Here is a 1,624-nt window from a genome sequence, read left to right as displayed (position 1 = left end):
CCACGGCTCCAGCTCGGCTCCCCAAATTGCTGCCGCGTACACCTTCTACGCGCTGGCGGAGGACATGAGGGCCGTCTTCAAGCGCTATGCGAAGAAGAGGAATATCTTGATAGGACACTCGTACGGGTAAGGGACCGGGGGGTCCCAGGAGTGAAGGGATGGATTCATCCCCCTGTCCTCTTCTTGGCAGCAAATGCCCAACAAATCCTGCACTTTGGGGGCTGAGAAGCAGAGGAGGGATGTGGGCTTTCCCATTCTGAGTTTATCCTGCATCTCTGACCTCCTCTCGGTCTGTGTCCCTGGGTCCAGCTAATCCCAGAGCCCGTCCTCCAGCAGGGAAGCTGGTAGAGCACAGCCTATAAATAGAGTAAGCCCGAGAAAGTCAATTAGATGGAGACTAAGCAGTGCAGAGAGCAGGGCTGGGAGGAGAGGGAGCCGGAGATGGACTCCGAGCTGGGTAGGATTAGATCAGAAGGACAAGGCTGGTCCAGGCTGGCAGGCACCCAAGTGGGTCCCAGCACCCCGCTTTGCTCTGCACAGGAGTGAAACCCCCAGCTCAGCCCCTCTGCCTGGGCTCTGCAGGGTCAAACGAGGGCTGTAGCCTGGGCTCCGGCCACGGATCCTTGGGATGCAGCATTCTCGGGTGCATGGCCTCCATGTCCGTCTCTCCCCACAGGGTGTCCTTCTGCACCTTCCTCGCCCACGAGTACCCAGACCTGGTCCATAAGGTGATCATGATCAACGGAGGGGGCCCGACGGCGCTGGAACCCAGCCTCTGCTCCATCTTCAACATGCCCACCTGCGTGCTGCACTGCCTGTCCCCATGCCTGGCCTGGAGCTTCCTCAAGTGAGTGACCGTCCCGGCACCGCGGCGCTGGGGAGGGTTGTCCCCAGCCAACCTGGCTTCCAGCCACCACGGGCAGGGACACCGCATCCTGCTAGCAGCGTCCCCCACGCTCCCGTCCCCCCGATGCTGAGGCACCGCGCTGGGCTAACCCTCTGCCCGTGCCGGCTCCGTCCCGCAGGGCTGGCTTCGCTCGCCAGGGTGCCAAAGAAAAGCAGCTGCTGAAGGAAGGCAACGCCTTCAACGTGTCCTCCTTCGTGCTGCGCGCCATGATGAGCGGGCAGTACTGGCCCGAGGGTGATGAGGTTTACCACGCGGAGCTGGCCGTGCCCGTGCTCCTGGTCCATGGCATGCACGACAAGTTCGTCCCGGTGGAGGAGGACCAGCGAATGGCCGAGGTAGGGGACTGAGCGGGGCTAGGGGGGGTCAGCGAGGGCTGGGCTCTGCCTGCCAGCACGCGGTGATGTGAGCAGGGGGCTCGTCCCGGCGCTGATGCCTGCCGCTGTCGCCATCTCCCTCCAGATCCTGCTGATCGCCTTCCTGAAGGTGATCGACGAGGGCAGCCACATGGTGATGATGGAGTGTCCCGAGACGGTGAACACGCTGCTCCACGAGTTCGTCCTGTGGGAGCCTGAGACGCCAGCTGGGGACGGGCAAGGGGAGAAGAAATAAGGCGGTGGAACGCGGTGACCGGGCTGCTCCGATGGGAGAGATGTTTCGGAGTGAAGAGGGGTTTGCGAGAGCGGAGGGGTGCGGCGGAGGCTGCCCTCGCCGGGAGCT

General features: G+C 63.2%; 1 protein-coding gene across 1 annotated transcript in view; it reads left to right on the top strand.

The window, feature by feature from the left end:
• Positions 1-1,516, top strand: part of ABHD8 (abhydrolase domain containing 8) — a 2,134-nt gene extending 618 nt beyond the window's left edge. The window contains 4 exon segments of the mRNA XM_009584696.1: positions 1-126; positions 677-847; positions 1,026-1,242; positions 1,367-1,516. The exon segment at positions 1-126 is cut by the window's left edge and continues 9 nt beyond it. Of these exon segments, the coding sequence (XP_009582991.1) occupies positions 1-126; positions 677-847; positions 1,026-1,242; positions 1,367-1,516 (664 nt within the window).
• Positions 1,517-1,624: the final 108 nt, after the last annotated feature.

The sequence above is a fragment of the Fulmarus glacialis genome, unplaced genomic scaffold (genome assembly GCF_000690835.1).
Source record: "Fulmarus glacialis isolate BGI_N327 unplaced genomic scaffold, ASM69083v1 scaffold24359, whole genome shotgun sequence".
Taxonomy (NCBI): domain Eukaryota; kingdom Metazoa; phylum Chordata; class Aves; order Procellariiformes; family Procellariidae; genus Fulmarus; species Fulmarus glacialis.
Note: the sequence above shows the minus strand (reverse complement) of the source record. Positions and strands in the feature narration are given on the sequence as shown.